The 19,477-nt window shown below is 34.0% G+C and overlaps 1 protein-coding gene across 1 annotated transcript in view; it reads right to left on the bottom strand.

Annotated features, from left to right (window-relative positions):
- Window positions 1-99: 99 nt before the first annotated feature.
- LOC105362690 (unconventional myosin-Ie) overlaps window positions 100-19,477 on the bottom strand; it is a 19,873-nt gene continuing 495 nt past the window's right edge. Inside the window, exons 2-12 of the mRNA XM_011500175.1 lie at window positions 17,419-17,589; window positions 16,342-16,508; window positions 14,789-15,002; window positions 12,631-12,861; window positions 11,986-12,270; window positions 3,651-3,806; window positions 3,218-3,357; window positions 2,813-2,964; window positions 2,152-2,412; window positions 1,616-1,927; window positions 100-460 (exon numbers count right to left, since the gene is read on the bottom strand). Coding sequence (XP_011498477.1) covers window positions 384-460; window positions 1,616-1,927; window positions 2,152-2,412; window positions 2,813-2,964; window positions 3,218-3,357; window positions 3,651-3,806; window positions 11,986-12,270; window positions 12,631-12,861; window positions 14,789-15,002; window positions 16,342-16,508; window positions 17,419-17,589 — 2,166 coding nt within the window. The 3' untranslated portion in view covers window positions 100-383. The remainder of the gene's footprint in view (window positions 461-1,615; window positions 1,928-2,151; window positions 2,413-2,812; window positions 2,965-3,217; window positions 3,358-3,650; window positions 3,807-11,985; window positions 12,271-12,630; window positions 12,862-14,788; window positions 15,003-16,341; window positions 16,509-17,418; window positions 17,590-19,477) is intronic.

Raw genomic sequence — 19,477 nt, 5'->3', positions numbered from 1 at the left:
AATACAAACTTCTTCGATTCGAAAGGTTATAATTATTAAATATAAGTAATGTAGTAGTACTGATTTAAAAAATTTTTGGATAAATATCTTTGGAGACATAATAAAAATGCTTCATTGCTTATGCGATCGTGTGAATTTTTTATTCGACGAATACGTATTTTATGTACTTGTATTCGTTCAAAATCATTTGTTTAATACGGCAGTTGATTCGTTTACAAAAAACGATTTTTTCGATTCACAACCTTCTCCTATAGTTGAGAAAAATATGAAAATGCATTTCTGTAATGTCACTGCTTGTAGAAATAAATAATTTCTTCCTAATTTTATAAGTTAATGATTATTAAATGTCTTTGGAAATGCTCTATTTACGATATGACATTGTTCTAAATTTTTTCTACGTAATTAGATGGAAATAATCCTGTTCTGCCTTTAAGTCTTCCATGCCACCAGCCACCTTCATCTGTAACAAGATAATTATCGAAATTTATTATCCTTGAATCGATTATTTAAAATGTGAAAGATATAGATTAATATTTATGGTAATTTGCTTAGGTTTGTTAAATGTTGAGAAATTTTTCTGTTTAATCAAGTACTTTGCTACAAGCCGAAATAACAATTGGAATTGTCTGACTTGTCATTGTATTTTTATTCTATTATTAAACTTCAATACAATGTCATGCGCTCGTCCATTTTCTTTAATCTTTCTTATAATAAACATGTAACGTATAAATTCAATTAAATTCCCGTATTATTATGTATCCTAACATTGCAATCGCTTTGCCGTTTACTTTTCAATACAATTGTAGAAAATACAATTATTAATATAGAGTTTTATTATTGCTGTTAAAAAAAATTTTCTTTACCCATCGATAAAGATAAGATAGCTAAGGGTTTAAGCCACTTTAAAATTATTTAAAAATTCATTCTTTTACTCCATCGTCTCGTGAAGTGCATAAAAATAAAAAAGTATGAATACTTAAAACTTCTTTAGACTTTTGCTTTATTACTTCGTTTTTGAAGTCGTAGCGCAGAACTTGAATAATTATAAATTTACTCGAACCTTTATAATTGAATTTTCAATAAAAGTGCCGAGAAGTTTTATAATTCACAGACTACTTTTTAAGTCGTTAAACATTTTATTTGCAATTAAAAGAAATCCCGGTTCTTTTGGAGAAAATTGATTTTTCTTATATTTTCGGGTAATATCGAACTTGGCAGCATCTCTCGCTCGCGCCAAAAACGACTTATACTTTTATTATAAAGCAAACAGCACAATGAGATGTCTCTCAGCAAGCAGCGGCAAGATTTTTCAATTTGATCAAATAAGATATGAAATAAGTTTTGTAAAGGGTGACGAGCGACGAACAACGATTATTACAGCCGATCGATTATTACAAAGTTACCTCGCCTAATCGCGCGGAACATTAAAACGGCTGAAAAATTAACAAAAACAAAAACAATAAACAATAAACAAAACAAAAAAGAAAAAAAGAACGGGAACGTATAACAAAAGCTGGCGGCGACGCGAGTGGAGCAAGAAAAATGGGGCGATTTTCAGATTATCGCTTGATCGGAAATCAGAGGTGAATGCCCATTACGCAAAATCGTAACTCACGCTCTTTGAGAACTTCGATGATCTCGCCTTCCTTGAGTCCGAGCTCGTCAAGGTCCTGGGGAGAGTAGTCGTAAAGTGCCTTGACCTTGGGCAGACTCGGGAGCTGGGGCTTCCGGGGCTTTGGCTGGGGCCGGGCAGCCACCAGATTACTCTGCAGCCCATTGCCGTGGATGACGGGGGTGGCAGCGCCGAGGGGCGGCAGTCTGAAGGCCGAGTGTATGGTCGGTTGGTTGGGTGGTGCCGGTTCCGAGGGGGGCGGCGGTGCCTTGATCGAACCTGCTCGACAATCCTTTCCTTCATTACCTATCATAACTACTATAATATCTTCATTATAATCTAAGATTCCATCACATTTCACCTTAACATCGGTGATTAGATGAGAGCAAGTGTGCACGAGGCCCATGACTCGCGCGCAACTAATACGCAACTAAATTAATTGTTTCGTTCTTTATCGTTTAGGAGTAAAGAGGCTGCGCGGGGACGGCCGCCGAGAAATAGGCGCGGTCCCGACACACCAGGATGGATGACACACTCACCGCTCGGTCCCTTGTTAATGTTGGCGTAGCTCTCGGCTATCCGCTGTGCGGCGATGTTGGCGATTTGTTCGGGCCTTGGTCCCTTGATCGCGTTCACCGGCTGCTGAAACGCGGATCGACTCGTGGGAATGGTCGGGCGTCCGTTGCTCGACATCACCTCCGCTGTGTTGACGTAGCGCTGCTCGATGCCGCTTTGGGCACGACTCGGCCGGACATCGTAACCCGTGCGCGAGTCTGGCGTCATCCGCGGCTCTGAGAATATTTTTAAATGTCATTTCCATGCTTCCATGTTCCTAGTGTTCGGGCACAAGGTGTTTTCTAGTGTTTGCGCAAATGGCTTCGTTTGGAATATCGGTGATGTTGATTTGGGGGGGGGGGGGGGACATGGCCCCGAGCACGCGATTAATGCTAAACGTCGCGCTTCTTGTACGATGCGAGCAGCCATCGCGAGAATGTACGCGACAATTCGCAGAATTTTATTCCATGAGATCGTTGCGATGATGTTTTTCATTCGATAATTCAATGAGCGCGCTGAGCAGTAATTTTCAATAGGCGACTTATTCAAATGGGCCGCAAAGTTATTGGACGCTAGGCGTCCCGAAGCTAAGATCATGAAATAGTCATAGGGTAGAGGTGATGCTTGTATGGGTGCATTACTCACTGGAGGTAATAGGAAGTCCGGGGCCGATGCTGACGGTCAGGATTTTTCCACTGGAGCTCAATACCTCTTTGTCTCCGTAACCAGCTTGAACGAATTTAACTTGTCTGGTACCGCCTCCCCCCCAGCCTTCTTTTTTTACTTTGATCTCTATGCTGTAATCACGTAAGTTTTGCACACTTGCGATGTCAACTAGTTTGAATAAATGTGAGGGGAGAACAACATTATTGCAATATGCTTGGATGCTACATAAGAATATCTTATTTTCTAATACTATTCAATAATGCTGTTTGTTGTTGTTGTTGTTTTTGTTGTTGTTCTCATTGTTGATATTATTATTATTATTATTATTATTATTATTATTATTATTATTATTCTGTGATTAATGAATTAGTAAATTATGCATACCTATTATTGAATTTAATATTTGGAGAATGGCCCATTTCTTCTATGTAATTTTTATTAAAAACCGATAAAAATTCGGTTTTAAAGACTAGTTCTAGTAGACTGGCATAGTCCTCCCTCGTATGAATTACAACGAAATCATCCTGCAAGGTATCTAGCGTTACTTATTCAAGGTCAAAAGTAAACCTTATTATCTTATTATCTATCGTATGAGAAGTATTAAGTGCGAATAAATAGTTAATAATACTATTTGTGTAGATGAATTCGTATTAGTGAAATGTACTTGAAAATCTCATACAGTGAATACACTCATTTTTTCGAAAAAAAAAACTCGAAAATTTATTTAAAAAAAAAAAAAAAAAAAAAAAAAAAAGTAGTTAATTTTAAATTTGCGCAATAGTTTATTTTTCACCAATTAAAACGTTATTACATATACCTGCAAAGTACTCAACGAGATGTGACTAATTTGCTCAAAGGGCAGCTTTCTTTTGATTACTTCCATACAGCAGCCTTTTTTCGGACCTTTTTTCATCGATTCACGTCCAATTAAATATAGACATTTGCTCGTGAGAATTAAATCTCGTCTACACATCTGCAATGAGAAGAACAAAATGATGTTTAAGTATTTAATATTTTAATATAAATGCCTGAACGATCATCTACTTTTTACATTTATAAATAAAGGAAAACAAAATTGGTAACTTAAAAATTAATGTACATCTAATGAAGTTTGTTTGTTTGTTTGTTTTTTTGTTTTCGTACACCAATATTATTTATTGGTTATTGGAAATAATAAAACATTGAATTTAGACAAAGAGCTTTTTAGTTAATGTAATTTCATAAAATTTTATTACCATATTTTAAAAATAATAAATCAATACAAAATGTTATTTTATGCGTTTCATTTAACTATCTCGATTGTAGTTTTATCATTGTAACTTCCATAAAGCGTATAGTAACAATGTTTTAAAAAGTATATGACTCGATGTAAATATAAAATCAGTATTTAAAATAATCTATTATATTATTTCGTAAAGCTTTTCGTAATTTAGCTGGTTACCGTTTTCAATGTACATCAATGTAACGAGATAACGCGTTTAAAGTGGAAAAAAAAACAAAAACAAAAACAAAAAATAAAACAAAAAACAAATAAATAAATACCTTCCATTTACTTTGTCATATTTAAAAGTGGCAAATATATTCATTATAATGTAAACAATGTATCTTTTTTATTTTTATCATTGAATGTCGATAAAAGTAAATCCCTCACGATCCATTCATCGGCGAAGCATTATTAAATGAAATGAAATTTAATCGAATTTTATAATGACTTTACACGGCCACAATACAATGCATTATCAATCATTTGATTTCTCTCGTCAGATACGCATATAATACACCTAAATCGTCCATAAATCATAGCTACCAACCAAATGGTCGCAATGTACGACCATCTACTTCCTTGTGCTATCGAAAGGCCGTAAATTATTCTAGATTGACTCAGCGAATTAATATAGAAACTTGCGTCGCTGAGCAAAAAGCCGAACTTCTTCATCGGTGGCTGTCACATCAAGGAGCGAATTGCCCACCAAGTAATTATCAGCCAATGTGAAGCAGCAAAATCTCACGTACTTTTTCCCTTTCCTCGGCTCGGCTATTCGTAAGACGAGTACTTAGCGCGCAGTGAGAAACTCGGCGTCATAATGCGTCTCGAGACAATGGGATCACGAGCAGCCCAAGGGAAGTGATAAGAAGGTATAGACACTGTCCCGTGAATTCTATCCCTTCACGGAGATTGGCAGCTCTAATCAGATTTGCTTCTTCGACAATGTATCTATCGGATTCAATGAGCCAATCGAATCGATGCATTGTATCGGTGTAAGTTGTGTAACGGTGAGCGCTCGTAGCTCAGTTATGGAAGAGTCGAATATTACTTTCGTTTTTTTTTTTCATTAATCGTGTTTCATCGTCACTCGGCTACAAAAATTCTCGGGCTTTACTGTTTTTCCCGAGAGTCACAAGCAACGATTTTTATAACAATTAATTGCGTCTTATCATATCCCGTGATAAAGCACCTTTCCTTAAGAAAGCTTATGCGTAGTTTTTCTATTGAGCTGAAGTTTCAAGTAAGGAAGTCGATTATTTGTGCGCTTACGCCTTTACGTTCGGCGGCCTCACTTTATATATTATAACTTATTTATGTTTGAACGCAGCCGAAACTTGAAACGTCACGTGTCACATATAACAAGCACGTTGATATATCCTCGTCGCTTATAAAAGCGTATTGCAAATTTCACGTACAAACACGCGGATTATAATATATATCAAGTCGAGGCTGCGGTGCCCAAGAATATCCTGCGATCCTTGGTACCTACAAAAACCACGGAAAGGACATATATATATATATATATATATATATGTAATCGTCGTTTTCAGAATACAAGCAACTTGGACGTTCGCATTATTATTCCAGCGTTGGCGAAATAATACGGGACAAAAATATGTCGCGCCTCTATCGCCTTCGTAAAAAGTGAAACTTTAGAAAATGGCAAAAAGTTGAAATAGACAGAGATTCAAGATTTTGGATAAACGTCTTGCGGACTGATAAATTGCGACTTTCTCATAGACTTTTTTACTCGATGTAAAAAAGTTTGTGGTATAATTTAATTTATTCTATAATAATATTTGCTATAATTTTCAGAATTTTATAAAAAATAAAAAAAAAAACAAAAAAAAAACAAAATAACAAAAATAGATAAATAAATAATTAATAATAATAATTGCAAATTTTAATTATATGAAGCAGCGATAATGAATGATTTGTCTTTAAAACTTTTATTTAACTTAACTATGATAAAAACAAAGCATCTTATATATACATGTAAATCTATTATTTTTATAACAAAAGATAAAATTACTATGTAAATTTTAAATCGTGTGAACGTAAGTAAAATAAACTTTTATTATATCAAATCGGATGATAGAATAAGCCAACAGAGTTTCGCATATTTTTTGGTCTGGCGTACAATTGACTGTAGGAAATGCAATTTTTCGACAAATAAAGTCATGTAAATTTCCGAATGTCATTACAATTAGTTTATTATATTATGACAAATCGCTTTTTCGACGTGATAAGTCTAGTGATACATCGAGTGATGTTAGCGATAAACCAATCACGTAATAATTTATTCGCCGATTCTTTTCATTGCCGAGATCCAATTAGCATAGTAATGGAAATACTAATATTCTGTATGGCTTTATGTTTATGAAAATGTTGACGACAAATTGACGAACGAATTATAATTTATTGGCTAATAAAATTAATGGAAAATTCCTAATTATTTCGTTGAATATTATATTAATATTAAAATATATTATATAGAATATTATTACTTTTGAAAGTTTAAGAATTTTGTCGTTCTTCGTTGCTTTGTTTATTTAATGAATTTTGTATCGAATTTTGTATAATTTTTACAAACTCATTTATCTTTTATCACCTATTCGCGTATCCTTAATTGAGTTTCATAGATAAAGCTGCAGGTCTACCGCTAATCAAGAAGTTAATGATATCTCGAAGGATCATGTATTTATAGATCTATTATGGGCCATGATAATTCAAAATGCTTTACCGCCCACTTCAGAAATAGCTTCAATATAGATTTTAATCCATTCGTTGGAAAATCCATATGTATCCTTATAGGATAGTAAACCTTTGAGTTAACTTATTTTACAAAATGTAAGACATACGTTATAATATATATTTAGGTAATACGACAATCAAGCGTAAGCAGCAATTATAAACTCAAACTGTCGATTGAAAGTAATTTAAATTTATAAAGTTGGAGAATTAGTCAATAGTTTCATTAACATGTCATAACGAATAAAAGTATTTTATTATCTCTTCGATCATTATTATGCGTTAATGCAACATTACGACTAAGAATAATTTTCCATGCACATTTAATAATCAAGGCATACGTAAATATTTTCACAATCAAGCATAACAAATAAGAATAACAAACCTATAAATAATCAGTCTTATAGATAACATATTTTTATCTACGTTATGGGGATAATTGTTGTCTAATTGTATAAGTAAATGTTGGCGAGGTTCGTAATAAGTCATAGAGGAAGGAATCGTGCACTCATCGTCTTATTTCCGATATAATAGAGAATATAATTAACATTTTCAAGTATATCGAGCCGCGCGCATTTATTTATATCTATTGTCTTTATATATAAAATAAAAAAAAAAAAAAAAAAAAAAAAAAAAAAAAAAAAAAAAAAAAAAAAAAAAACAAAGAAGAAGAAATTATATTAGTGTATCTTATCGATGAAATTGCACGTACGTTTTTGCTCGATATCATCGAATGTCAGAATTATGCAAATATTGATATAAATAAAAATACAAATAGCATCCCCGTCGCTCACTATCGCTACGAGACGTGGATTTATTAATATTTAACGAGACGTTATGGTCTCTTTTGACAAAATTACAACATATTAAATATGCCGAATTAGCCAACATGTAATAAAAAATTATATCGATCTCAGGTGAGATGATTTTTAATTTCTTGCCAATCAAGATTATAAATTAAAATTGACGATAAATCTGAATGCTGGTAATTGTCTCCATATATATTACACCAACTTGTACTGTTACAAGTACAAATATATTCTATCGAGTGTGCATGAAACGAGAATGCAGTGTCCTACATCGATAGTGTTTAATCAATGCGCCCGAACACTGTATTGGTATGCGAATTTTTAAAATAGATAATCGAGACTATTGTCGATAAACAAATGTGTTTACAGTTCTACAGCATTTCGTGTATTTTGCACTAATAAATGGCTTATAGACGAACGACAAATATGTAAAAGAAGAGTTTAATTTCACCTACGATTTGATAGTCAAGAAATATTTATCAATTGTTTGACACAATGCAATGCAATATCTCTCCGAGCATTTCTTCTTTTGTTTTCTTCCTTTACTTTGTTCTTTGTCCAATAGCTTTCTCGAGTCTCTTAAATAATCAAAGGGCTACATTTATCAAGAGATATTGGAAATTATCTATTAACGGATAATTAACTGATTCATTTGCAAGGAGCTAGATTATCATTGTCAAGTAAAGTTCATCGAAAAATCTATCCAATAATTATCTGTCGAAATTTGTCGAATAGTCACGCTTTTAGGATTTATAAGGATGGAGAGTAGATGGAGATAGAGGTAACGAAGTGAAATTATTTTTGATTTTTGAAATGCGCAACTCGGATGCAACGATTAAGAGTACAATTTTCTTTTTTTTTTTTTTTGGCACGTGACAGATGACAAAAAGTGCGTGACATTATATGCAAAAATGATTTAAAGATTGAAAAGTCGATTTGCACGCGTATGCAAATACTCTATGTACTATGGGAAAAAATTTACTTTTTCTTTTTTCTCCGCGTTACAAATGACATACGAAGACTATCTAATTTTTTTTTTTTTTTTTTTTTTTTTTTTTTTTTGACGCTTAAGTAGTTTTCACGTCTGTCGTCAAAAGTGAGGCCGACTATACGTCCCCAATGGTAGGTATCAGGTAATTCAAAGAGCAGCACCGTTACATGTTAATGTCGAGTGTTAGTTAGTATGCGTTGACACGTGACAAATGTGTGGCTATTTTACACCTTCGCAAATTCTCATTGTGAGCATTATTAAACTCGATCCAGCAACGTATATTTTAAAATAATATAACAAAAATGTACGGCAAGTCCGGAAATAAATCGCCGGCTCTGACATTGTACGATAAATTGATATCTATCGTAAATAAAACAATGATTTCTTCTATCAAAAGTAAATGAATGGGTAAGGTAGGTTGAACGGGCGAATTATCGCAAAAATTATTCATCATAAAATTGATTGGAGAATGTAACGATATAACAGTCGCGGGAAGTAAGCTTATAATACTATATCGAATTTGTTCGTTGGGCTATAAATCTCAGAATAAAATACATTTTATTTGCCAAACGAAGTACCCAAAGCCTGTTACTTGAAGCGATACAATCCCATAAAATCCCATAAAAGCCACGCGATGTTTGTATAAATATCCGTTTGAGCTAATAATCCTTAACTAATCAATGATGCGACGTTTCTTTTTTTTTTTTTTTTTTTTTTTTTTTTTTTTTTTTTTTCAAAAAATTTACACGTCATTATATAACCGTTCTTGAATCTTCAAATACCAATAATAATTGAAGAATAAACAAAAAAACGAGCCGACATTCAAAGTCGAATCAAGCACTTTGCTAGGAAATAAACGAAGGCATTTTGCATTTCTCCGCAATCACCGAGGCGTTGAGTTTTACTGCTCGCGTGTAAAGGTCCGTCGAGTCGTAATAATTGCAATTCTCCGAAGAGTATGTCGAGTCGATGACGGCGCTCCCGTTCGTGAGATTCGCGAGCTTCGCACTCATCTTTTGAGAAATGACATTGGCTGCGCCGCTTTTTGCCCGAGTCTTTCCTCGGCCTCGGTGCGTCATTTGCCTCTGGCGCTCCAAGAGTCCGGCGATGCGTGAACTGTGTCCCCGTGCTCAGCTTCCCAGCGACATTACGTCCTGACGACTCCGTGGGCGCCTCGTCACGCCGATAATTTCTTGACAAAACACGCGCCTCGCCCCGTCCCCGTCCCGTCACGTCCCGTCCCGTCCCGTCCCGTCCCGTCCCACTTTCCTACACGCGCAATCCCAGCGCAACGCTTATATTAAACTATTCTGCGATTTAATAAAAGAAGGGACGACCTATTCGCACGTTACAGTTGCAAGATGAAATGCCATTTTGCGCCGATTTATATGGAGTAGAAGAGATGTATTACTCGTATAATTGGAACGAACAACAAGGCGAATATTAGCATTAGCATAAGCTTTTCTAATTATCATAAATCGGACAAATTCCACAATTCCAGTTACTCAGTTTCATTATCCTTTTTTTTTCTCCCTCTTTTTCTTTTACCTTCAAAGCTTTTATTTATTTTTGTTTATTCATGAGATGTATAATAAAACAGTTCGTTATATTAATGATTTTTAAATTAATTTTTTACGCCAAGGTATGCGTCGAATCCTTGAAAATAATATAATTAACTCGCGTTACGCCTAATCAAGATGAAATATCATTAGGACTATTTATCTGCAAGACCTTTTTATTTAATTCATTATGTATATATATGAATATTAGTGCAATTTGTTGAGTGATAACGACTTTGAATTTTATTTTCTTTTTTTATACATCGTCTAATGAATTATACTTTTTTCTCTATTTTTTTTTTAACACAAGTATTTGCATCAATGGTTCTCTCTCTACACACATCAACTAAAGCTCATTTATCAAATGGAACGAGCGTAGTATTAGTAATGAATTCGACGTGTCAATGCAATAGAACGTGCTACTACTGAGTAAAATATTATTAATTGTAATATTATAAAAAATTATTAATACTGAGTAAAATATTATTCGACAATACTTATTTAGCCGTTTATGTATTAAACTTTGACGATCAATGTCAACACATTGTTTACATATTATGAATTTACAGATAATATTTGTTTAAGGACAAATGTTGGCTCCCTTTAAACAATTTACAATTTTATTTAATATATGTATATTTTAATTAATTTTTATTTTCATTTTTAAACCCTTCCGAGTGTCGAAGTCTAAACGAATAACGTCCAAGTTCCCTTATTGATTGAAAAGAAATAAACATAATCTTTAGAGTCAATCTTCGACAGTCCTATAACTAAATTAGGATTGTACAGTCAATTAGACCGAGACTAGGGCAATTGATGCTTATATCTACAACAGCGAGAAATATATAAAATCTTTTTCTGTTCTGTTCTTAAAGAGAAATTATACTTGTTGATGCGTTATGTGTATGATATTTAATGCATCTACCTTAATTACACCGATAAATATATGAATTTTCAATTCTTGTATCGTGAAGAAAAATAAGAAATAGAACAAAAGATAATAATTCTCTCAATATACGCAATATACGGTTATTCAATCATTTCTATTTACAAATACATTAAACATTAAAAATGTGAAAAATATTGGCGAATTACATTGTATTATAGCGAGTTTTTAATATAAAATATTTATAACGAAAAAATTGGACGGTTAAAATATTTATGGATTACTAATTTCGATGTCTGCGATAATGGCGAAAAAAAAAAAAAAAAAAAAAAAAAAAAAAAAATGTTTTAACATTAGACAACATTTAATAATACGTTAAAATGCTTGCACATATACTCTTACATGTTAAATAGAGTTTTTCTTTTTTTAATGTAAACATAACTATTAGTTTAGTAATAAAAACAACATAAATAAAATAGTATTTTAATTGTCTAAATACGATATAATATTATATATCGTATATTTAGAGAATTTAAAACTGTACAACTGGCTTTTTTTACTCACTTTGCATAAATCGTATGATAAAGTTCGAAATACTTGATTGAGTGAATTTGCCGCGGAAAGATTGTTAATACCTTGTTGGTTCGTAAGTTATTAAAAATTTCTTGAATTCGGCAGAAGAACAATCAAGAGTGCCGAATGTAATTTTCCGCGTCTCTCTCTCTCTCTCTCTCTCTCTCTCTCTCTCTCTCTCTCTGTCGAGCAAAGAGGAAATCGGTCGATAGACGCAAAATATTAGCAGCGAGTCGCCCAATCGTCGAACGCGTACCCTCAGATTGCCAATTTCCCTGGCAATATATGACGAGAGTCACATACGGTGATCACGTACCTTAAATCGCCGATCGTACTTCTTGACGACCTCCGCATAAAAGATCTTCTCCCGTTTGCCAACGAGACTCGCCAGCCGGGGCTTCACGTCCATGCCGATGTAATCGCCGACAAAGTTCCGGTTGAGGCTCCCCCTACGACGTTGCTTGTGCCCGTAGAGGAGGTCAGCCGCCTCCTGCTTCTGGGCCGCCTGCCGCTTCTTCGCGAAGTACTTCTTGAATGCCCGCTGGATCACCCGGGCATGCATGTTGTACTTGCGATCGCGCGCCTCCTCGAGCATGAATAGCTGAAATTTTTCTGTTTCTTTGAGCGAAGCCGAGTTCGTGCTTGAGCCTCGCGATCATTTGCGCGGAGGTTAGTTGGCGAGCTTAATAATTTCCCTATTTTCATTAATTTACCATTAACATTCACGTGCATTATTTCAATACTACGCCAATGAGCGATATAAAAGCAAGGAACTTTTCAACTACCTCGTATCCGTCTTTCTTGTTTATATTATTGCATGCAATTTAGATTTAGATATTTGCTTGGAAAAGTTAACTGCCATCTCAACGAACGCATGTTTTTACACTTTTAAAGCACGTGTTTTTGCGTTTTAGCAGTGTAATTGCTCATTTTCCTTCGCTTTCAAAGCCGTCAAACTTACGCTCTCGGGAGCCTTAATGAAGAGCTTCGTGCGCCCGAGTTGATACTGGTTGGGCTCGATGCAGGCACTCGACAGGATACATTTGACGTCCTGGCGCTCGTCACCACGACGTATCGGCCAAGTCTCCGACGTCAGGATTGCGTAGCGGTGAAGAAACTTTAGGAAGGGTCGCCTATAAGCGAAACCCGCGCGCCTTACGCGTATGTTCTCCTTTAGGCCCAAGTACTCTACCTAAACATTGCCAGTCATGCATTATTTACTCTCCACATTACGCTCGCTTCCTCTCAGGGCTCGACTCAGCGTTTATTAAGAGATGTTTTTTTTTTTCTTTTTTTGTTTTCATACGTCAAACACGCGAGATATATATATAATGATTTTTAATTTGATGTTGTAACGACGAGTAGCGGAGAAAATATGAAATAAGAACATGCGCAATGCTCGATCTGCACTTTCGGAAAACCATAAAGAAAAAACCATAAACAAATAATTTCATTTGGAAAGCACGTTATTCAATTGAGAGCGTTAGAAAACTTTAATCGACTCTTATTTGCCTAAGATCGATACAATATAGATTAATAGGGACAATTTTCTCACTCTCCTTAACTAATTTTAGCACTTTTTTTATTTAATGATATCTTTGATCTATTAGTTTAATTACAATAAAACTTTCGTTCTTAACGTTGAACTAAGCTATACACTGAGAACAATTAACTACTCTCCCATTGATTTTCTAACAAATATTAATGTCGTTTATCTCTACTATTCTCAATTATTATTAGCTTTTCATTTTGCAGGCCAAAAAAATGTAATGGTAATTGTTATTTATGGCTTTGAATGTGATATATTATCACTTTTTAATGGCAGACTGTTATAAAGAAGATGGATATAATGATATAATGATTGGAGCTAAGTGTTAATGTAAACTGCGCAATTTCATTGTTATGCAGTCGTCTAGAAAATGAAGCAATAATATTTAATTTCACATTATACTATGTCGATTAAAAGAAAAAAAAAAAAAAAAAGTACAATTTGTCATACATAAAATATAAAGGATAATTTTTATATAAATATCATTGCTTTAATAATTAATAGTAAGCTGTATAATAAGTGTGGGGGGGGGGGGAAGAAGAAGAAGAAAAAATTGAATGAAAACTATTTTAAGACTATGAAATTCATTAGAGCTTTAATATAAAATAGCATTAAAATGTTTGTAAATAAATTTTTTAAAATTTTACAATTTCATGTTGTATGATTTTAAAACTAATCTTAATCATTATAAGAATTATATTTTTTAACTGATATATATATATATATATATATATATACATATCGTATAAATAATGTAGTTGAAATGAAAAAATCAGGTATTCGTTAATTCTCAAATATCCAATGTTTATCATTTTGAATTAAGAAATAATTATTATTAGAATTTATCCATATTTTGTAAACCAAAGCAAAGTTTCTTTTTTCTTATTTTATTTTCTTTTATTACTTCTCCAATTCTTCTTCCTCCATTCATTAAATTGTTCTTCTTTTATACTTTTTCTCCTCTTCTTTTTCCATCGTTCGCTCTTTATTTCAAATCACATGCTATGCCCCCTAGCAGATTTGCTACAATTCTAAATTACTATGAAATCAAGAGTACCACTTATGGAAAAGCGTAGATTCTGCAAATTTCCTTTTCAAGTTTGCTTGAGTTTTAAGTTGCGAATGAAAGGTTTTAAGTCGAAATATCGACTGATTAATGTCGAGTACACGATAAACTCATAATTAGATGATTAATCCTATGCCCGATCAGCAGCTTTTAATTTGGATAATTCGAAGAGAAACGTTGAATTCTGAAAATGATAATGAAAATAATCGCGCGCTGCTTGTCATTATTTGCGCTAAAAGTCACCGAGTCACGAGATCCCCGGCGACTATGAGCAACGCGAATAGGCAATAGACGTGGTAAGCTGGTAGAAAAAGCTGGTAAATAACGTTATGAAGCTAATTGAAGCACGCGATTGCATAAACAAGGCTAAGGGACAATAATGTCAGCCAAAGGCGATATTGAATTGGCGTCGTAGTGGTCGCAATGGGTAAGGAGGAACGTATTGGCCGCTCGTCGATCGTGCCATCCCCGACGCACTAAATGCTAATTAGCGAGAAGTGGCACCTGGTGCTTGACCCTGAGCTGGTCCCAGTCGCGCGGCTTCTTCGTCTCGTTCGGCTTAATGCATCTGATGTAATGCGGGGTGCACCTCGTCAGCTGGCTAACGAGTCGGCTCGCCTGGTTGCGTATCTTGCTCCCGGCCGTCGTTGGCCTCGACTTGAGCGTCTTCGTGCGGGCAGCCTCGCGCTCCTGCGGATAAATCTCCCGCACCAACGAACTGAAACCAAGAGGGGATTTATGGCTGGTGTTTTCGAAGCCGCTTTCGGGGCACCGCTCCCTGGCGGCTCTCGGCTCTCTGATTTATCGTGCGAGCGCGCTTAATGATACCCTCTTGCATTCGGCCCGAGGTGGGTGCGACCGGGGAGCGCGGCCAAGGCGATTTTAGGCGACTTGCCGCCTCCGTGACGTCGAGTTTGCGTAACGAGCGACGTGACATATTCGGAGTGAATGGGGCGGGTTACCGCGATGTTGAGGCGGAGGAGGAGGAGGAGGAGGAGGAGGAGGAGGAGGAGGAAATGTCTGCATCGTAGGGATATTATTAGCTGTTGAACCTCAGGTCGTATTAAATCTCGATATTTACTTTTATGGGAAAGTCAATGACGTTGCTTGTAAATTTATCGATCACACGGGGTATTTACGAGTGTCGGGCGAACGTATTGCTTTTATATTGGAAAGATGTATTTTCATTTTTACAGAATTGTAAGAAGTTGGGGGAAAAAGTGGCGGGGTTTCTTTATTGAATTCTCGACTCCTTATTGCTCGCGGACATTTAAAAATATCGAAAACGACGACGAAGCATTGAATTATATAAAGTTCTTGATTTTGCTTTTCTAAATTTCAAACATTAACCAAATATTAATTTTACTTTGTTCATTCGATTACACACACACACACACACACACACACACACACACATATATATATATATATATATATATATATATATATATATATATATATATATCCAACTAATAAATAGCGAAAGAAAAAAATAAGTAATTGAAAAACGTCGAGTTATTAATTAGAAATGAAATCTCGCAACTCCGCAGCTTTAAATCTAAGACTACCACATAGTGAAATAAGTGAACAATTGTATATTTCGTATTTTACGAGAAATCACATTCCATTGTAGACTCTTATATCTACATTTTTCACATAATATATTATTTCCGAGTTCCTGATAATAAAAATGTTATATCTTTTTATTTAAAATTTTCCCAATTCGCAACAATAGACTTAAGATTACAACTACATCTATCGACTATTCGACCATAATGGATGAATTACAAAGCACAGATTTGCCTTACTTTCTCATAATATACGTCAAACTGCGAAACCCTTGGGTATTATTACATATCGTATGTGAAGAGGAAAATCGTGGACTTTATGCAGTATTACGTCGCTTGTATAATGCGTAATCGATGCAAAGAAAGGAGTTGGTTATCCAATAAGAATGAAAAAAACATGAGATCCCAAACGATTAACGGGCTGTGCCAGTGGATTACGCAAGGCTCCGCTATGTACTACTTCAAATTCACATAATAAATCGTACTCACTTTGTGCTCGTTTGCATAAGCTCTACGAGGTCCAGAAATAAAACATCGCGATTCTTGTCGCAAAAGCCATCCACGGAATAGGAAACGCTTCCAGCGTAATGAAGAATGGCGAAACCGTCGCTCGTGTTTTGGAAGTGAGCGTGACTACTAGCTGCGCCGGCAAATTTCTGTGAAACATTATGATAATGAACGAAATTTCATTATTTTTTGCATTTTATTAAATCCATTATCTCGAATATCAGCTTTGAGCTAGTCGTTTTAATTTTTCTTCCACCCCCACCCCTCCCCATGGATATGTGTGTAATTTTATCGTTAAGCGTGTAAATAAAAATCGATGCTTCAGGTGACAATTAACGTTACTAATGGCAACACTCTTGGAGAAGAAAAATTGCAGAGTGTAGATTAAGTGTCTAGTTAATTGAGTCATTATCATCATGATAAGACAATATGATAAATCTTTTAATAAAATTGCGTGTGCAAAATGACTGCCAATTCAAACATATATAATTAAAAATTTAAATAATATTATTATTAATAGGAGCGTTGTTCATTATTTTCTTCTTTTTTTTTTCATTTTATTTTTGTCATAAAATATGTCTTTTCAATTTTACACCAAGAAAAGAAGCATCGATCAATAATATTATAAATTAATTTTGTTTAATTTTTTTACGCCCATCTTATTAATGTCAACACGCGTATAAAGAAAATTAACCGTTAAATTACTACGCGTAGATCTTATTTTTATCGACAATCTGGAATTCACAATTAATATGCATATCGCTAATCTAAGAATCGATTTATCTATCGAGACAATCAATTAGTAATATTATATAAATTTCTATTAGGCTACTATCATTATTGGGCGTAGATGTATGGGGGGGGGAAGGAGGAGGGGGGATAAGTGCAAAACCGGTACGACATTTTTTTTTTTATTTAAACCTAACGAATATGTCGAAAAATGCAAAATAAAATGTCGACTTGATTTTCCACGATACGTTGATCGATTATTATGTTGCTGATTGCTGGAAGAGCTCGTTTCTTATATGAAAAGTGAGACGGGAAAATCGCTCGACTCACCTTCTGTAAATCAGAGTCCGCCCCGGTACTGCCTCCATGCAAAGTCGCGCAGACATCATCAAGGATAAGAAAGAGTCCTGGCGGCCTCTTTTCTTCCAGCAGTGATACCACTACAGAGTTATTAAAGTAATCGATTGGCGTCCAGCTAATGTTTTCCGATACATATTCCTCCTGTAAAACAACGTGAAAGTTCTGTTAATCGTTTACTCAAAATCTATCTCTTCTCGCATGAATAATCAATTGATTTTCAATCGAAACCTGTCATCTCGCGCCTCTGTTTTCGTTATCTTTATTTTTCAAAAAATACTTCCAGGGTGCTTCGACTCGAGCGCTTTTTAGCTCATTCCATTCTTTTACTATTTCGCTTATTGGGATGGAAAATTGTAAAAAAATATTTGAAATATTATATAGAAGTTACACTCTGCACTCAGCAATTATCTATAGACTAATATAATACAAATTTTCTGACTTTGCATTCCTTTCTTAACCAAAAATATGATATTTTTCTAAGCTTTGTACATTACAGTTAAATATGATTTATTACACAATACATTTTACTCGAAATTGTACAAATTTTTTTTTCTTCCCATAATAAACTTGTTCTGATTTGCTTTCACATAAATTGCGTAAAATTACGCCCCACCCCTTCACCATAAATTTTTTTTGAAATATCGAAGGATATTACTGTAAATGAAACGAAATTTAAATGTGGGGATTAAATAAAATTAAAAAATTTCAGTGAAAATAATATTGCAGAAAATTAATCAAAATTTATTTTTTAAAAGTAATAAATTTTCATATATTCATCGTATCATAGTTGGAATAGTTAGTTTTGTATTATAATTAATGGATGTATTAACAAAGTTTCTTCATAAAGTAAAATTGTCCATAAAAATAATTATAATGATTATTATTATTATTGAATAAGAAAATTGAGCAAAGTTTTAAATTACTTTTAATCACTAATTATGATTAAATTATATGCTACTTTGAAATTAAAAATGAATTGCTAATTAATCATGATGCATAAATAGCATGTGAAAAATCATATTCCTAAAATAATATTCCTAATGTATGTTCGGTATGTTTTTTATTATTAAATTGAAAATTGCAATCTTTTGTAATATATTAATTTCCTTGAAAGCATAAATCACGATTATGATTAATTTATTTTTTCAATGTAACAATTATTAATGCATCGTTTAAAATAATAAAATAATAATAATAACAACAACAATAACAATAATAATAATGATAATAATTTAATAATTGCTTTTATCAATTTTGTTTTAGTATATATGTTATAATATATTTATTAATATATTGAAGTATGTTTCACCGCTTGATCCTACAACCTTTTCATTACAAATGAAAGTTATAATTTATTGAAGCTTGAATTTAAGTTTATTAACTTGATATATTTTGCAAGTAAAAACGACAATAGAATTGCAATGACAATTTATTACATTAGTTTATTATACAAGCTTATATGAATTTATTTATTTACATTCGTTGAACATTGAAAAATATAAATTCATTTAATATCGTTAGATTATTTGCCTCACTAAATGCCTTTCTACCGTTGGAAAATATCGTGCAATCAAGATAATTATAAATCAAGGCAAAAATAAAAAAAAAAAAAACAAAACAAAACAAAAAATAAAAACAAAAAAACAAAAGTCTAGATTTTTGTGGGAGTTCGTCATTTGGCCCAATTACAAATGAATAATAAGTTACTTAGTTAAAGTCAAGTAGCGTTCGAAATCGAAGGAGGATTGCCCGGTAAAGTAATGATTCACGAAGTATTGGTAAAGGGGTCAGCGGCAATGTATAATAGGCACTATTATAATCCAACAACAAATCATGAACATTGCCAACACGAAGAAAAATAAGCCGTTGGAGAAGGCTAATGAGTATCACCGGAAATCCACTCCGATAAATCATTCTAACAGCAAGTTTGTCATCGTGTGCCCCACAAAAACTGCTCGCGGCCTCCGGTTCTCCGCAAAAAAGCCGCCACTCCACTCTAACACCCCCCCCGCCCCCCCCCCCCCCCCCC

The sequence above is a fragment of the Ceratosolen solmsi genome, unplaced genomic scaffold (genome assembly GCF_000503995.2).
Source record: "Ceratosolen solmsi marchali unplaced genomic scaffold, CerSol_1.0 scaffold41, whole genome shotgun sequence".
Taxonomy (NCBI): domain Eukaryota; kingdom Metazoa; phylum Arthropoda; class Insecta; order Hymenoptera; family Agaonidae; genus Ceratosolen; species Ceratosolen solmsi.
Note: the sequence above shows the minus strand (reverse complement) of the source record. Positions and strands in the feature narration are given on the sequence as shown.